This window comes from Lactuca virosa, chromosome 7 (assembly GCF_052849685.1).
Source record: "Lactuca virosa cultivar CGN04683 chromosome 7, Lactuca_virosa_CGN04683_v6, whole genome shotgun sequence".
NCBI lineage: Eukaryota > Viridiplantae > Streptophyta > Magnoliopsida > Asterales > Asteraceae > Lactuca > Lactuca virosa.
In genome coordinates this window covers 42325987-42329353 of record NC_136432.1, presented here as the reverse complement: position 1 = coordinate 42329353, position 3367 = coordinate 42325987, and the positions used below count along the sequence as shown (strand labels likewise).

General features: G+C 32.8%; 1 protein-coding gene across 1 annotated transcript; it reads left to right on the top strand.

The window, feature by feature from the left end:
• The first annotated feature begins 408 nt into the window (after nucleotides 1–408).
• Nucleotides 409–1864, top strand: LOC145124281 (uncharacterized). Its single transcript, XM_079059554.1, has one exon. It carries the CDS (start codon nucleotides 514–516, stop codon nucleotides 1621–1623), a length of 1110 nt encoding a protein of 369 aa, XP_078915680.1. The 5' UTR covers nucleotides 409–513; the 3' UTR covers nucleotides 1624–1864.
• The last annotated feature ends 1503 nt before the right edge of the window (nucleotides 1865–3367 follow it).

The window sequence follows — 3367 nt, the reverse complement described above, 5'->3', positions numbered from 1 at the left end:
ACCCAACTTGATTTTAAGCATAAATTGTTAAACATTTCACATAAAAATCAATGTTTAGATAACAAAAATATACATATAAATATAAAAAATCTCATCGAGAAGATTAAGACGAGTTCAATTCAAATATGGTTTTTCTATTCATCACTTTTATTTAGTAAATCAATTATAATCAATTTGTTTTTAATGCCACAACAATAAAAACATATTTCGATATCGTTTTTAAAAAATTGTATCTGTTTGTTTTTGTATAGCTATTTTCCCTCTAACATAATATGAAAACATGGCCCACAAGAAAAGGGTTGTTTTGTCAAAGTGCTGCTATTATGCATTAGGGACCGCAATCATCACCCTTTTCCCCTCCAATTTGCACCTAACTTGTAGAAATTCATTAATTTTCAAACACCGGGAGAGATTGAGAGAGAGATTTTAGAGAGATTCAACTTTTGCTATATAAATCCATACCCATTGAAACATAAACACAAGAGCCAAAACTTCAATCTATCCTTTCCTCCAATGGCTTCCATCACCTCCTTCTTCTTCTTCTTCTTTCTCCTTCTCCTCACTCTCTCCTCCACCATCCATGCAAGAGAAAGCCAATTCTTCGCCAAAATCTCCAACAACATCCCAAAAGAAGTACAACCCTTAAACACCAATCAACAAGATCCCAATTTCATCCCACAAACCCAACCAGACGGCGGCGCTTACGGCCTCTACGGCCATGAATCAGGCCAACTGCCACCTTCTGCCACCGCCAACAACTTCCCCCTCCCCGCCAACCTCCCGGAAAACTACAACCCGGTGGCTTACACCACCCCTATTCACAGCAGCACCCAAGACTTCCCTGACGAATTCAACGACCAGTTCACCGGTGAAACCGGAATGTACAACTCTGAGAAGCAAGAAATGGGTGCAAAGTTTGCAAGTGGTGGCGATATGTACAACTCCGGGAATCAAGAAATGGGTACAAATGGTGGCAATATGTACAACTCTGGGAATCAAGAAATGGGTACAAATGCTGGCAATATGTACAACTCTGGGAAGCAAGAGATGGGTTCAAAGTTTGCCAATGGTGGCGATATGTACAACTATGGGAAGCAAGAGATGGGTACACATGGTGGCAATATGTACAACTATCAGAAGCAGGGGATGAGTGACACTAAGTTTATGGAGAATGGAAAGTACTACTATGCCCCCGGCGGCGATGGGTACAAGTCAGTGAAGCCTCAGTTTGATGATACTAGGTTTGTGGAGACTGAAGACGGCGGTAATATGTACAACTCCCAGGAGCAGGGGAGTGAGGATATGTACAACTCGGAGAAGCAGGGGTTGGGTGAGACAAAGTATAGTGGAAGTACAACTAACAATGCTAATACGTACAACATGGAGAAGCAGGGGATGAGTGATACAAGGTTCTTGGAGAATGGAAAGTACTATTATGACCTCAATCTTGAGAAGAACTCAAGAGCATTTGACTCAAGAAATGGGTACAACACAAATGGGTATAATGGGAACAACTATAATTCGTATGATAGGTACAAGTTCAATTCCAATTCCAATTCCAATGGTGGATATCAAAACCAAGAGGAGTTCCAATACAACCAAGACAATCAATTCAATCCCTGAGGGATATTTTTGTCTTTTTCACTCTAGATTTTAAAGGACAATTATGTGCATGAAGATATGGTGTTTTAAGATGATATTTATGGTTTTTTTTTTTAATTTGGTGTTATAAGTCCTAATCTTGTCATGTTTTATTAGGAAAAACCAAAATATAAAGTCAAATCAATGTGTGTTGTTTTATCTTTGTGTAATCATGCGTGGTCAACTCAACTCATGCTTTGAAAGATAGTACTTTGATCTTTAATTTTTGTACATTTAAGTTTAATCCCTAATATTTTTTATATAATTAACAAGACCACACATGACAAAATCAAATAAGAAGTCAAGGAAAGTGAAAGCAAAATACTTAGAAGAATATTTATTAATTTGTAATTTGTATTAAAGTTTTTAAACACCTTAAATGGTGGGGAAAAGCTTTGGGTGTTATATAATATAAGTCTATGAATGTGCATACTTACTACTTGATTGAAGAAGTTTTCATGGTTAGACTTTGCTTAAAAAAGAAGGCTATACCTTTAAGACACATTTATTATCAAAAGCAAATGAAAACAATTAACATAATTATTATGTTCCACCAATAATGAATTCTGATAAATATTTATGAACCACATGTAGACAATTGATTAAACAAAAGAACGTTTTTTAATGAATACCTAGATGCATAAGATTTAATATATTGAATATAACAAATACTTATAATATATACATTCTAAAATAGTATTTGAACAATTGTTGATGTGTGTTAATATAATAAAAATATGTATGATTGAGTGGAAATTAAGTTATAAATTATGTTTTTATCCTTGTAATTTTGAGAAAATTTTGAAATTTCACCTAACCTAAAGGTGAAGTAGATAAAATTTAATAGAAGAAAAGGAGTGTTCTTTCGGTGATGCATTTAAGGGCATTTTATGGAAGGTGGATGTCCTTAGTGGTTGGACCCTTGATAGGGGGATTAGGGACCTCCCACTATATTTTGTACTGATCCATTGGCCAATGGAGCCAAATTACAAAAAAGCCCCTCTAAAAATTTGTCACACACAATTAGTCCTTCAAATCTTGGTTTTATTTGTTAATAAATATTTGTTTTTTTGATGAAAATAACAACAAATATGTTTTATGTGAATATAGATTTGAATAAACATAAAACAAAAACATATACACCTAATTTTGTAAGTCAATAATTTTAATAGGTTGGAAGTTAAAAATAATAAAAATACATCAATCTCCAATTAAATTCATCAGATACTGTAAGTTCATAACGTATTTGTATCTTTATGTGTAGATTAATGTCGACTAAAAACCCTTATTAATATGCATGGTTTAAATTAAATGATACAAGAAATAAATACAAAAAGAAAAGGAAAATCTGCTTTTCATTCTTTTACTTTTCCTCTTTCTTCTTTTGCTTTTAATCTCGCCTTCCAAATTCAAATAAAATAAAAATAAAGATTTAAAGAACTTTTGCAAATTTTGTTAATTTGAAAATATTTAAGTGTGAAGTTAGCATGCACATTTCAAGATATCAGGTATGAGTTCGTTACCAAAAGGTTTTATGCGTTCGTTACAGAAAATAATGCATAAAAATAGCATAAATTTAGTTAATATTTATCTTAGTAAGTCTATTTGAAAAATTAGTAGTCAATGATCTCTATTATTAACTCATAGTTAAATAATGGAGTGATTATACATAGATTTGATTTATTGATAACTAATTTCTCAATTATTAACTGAGCTTTTTATATAA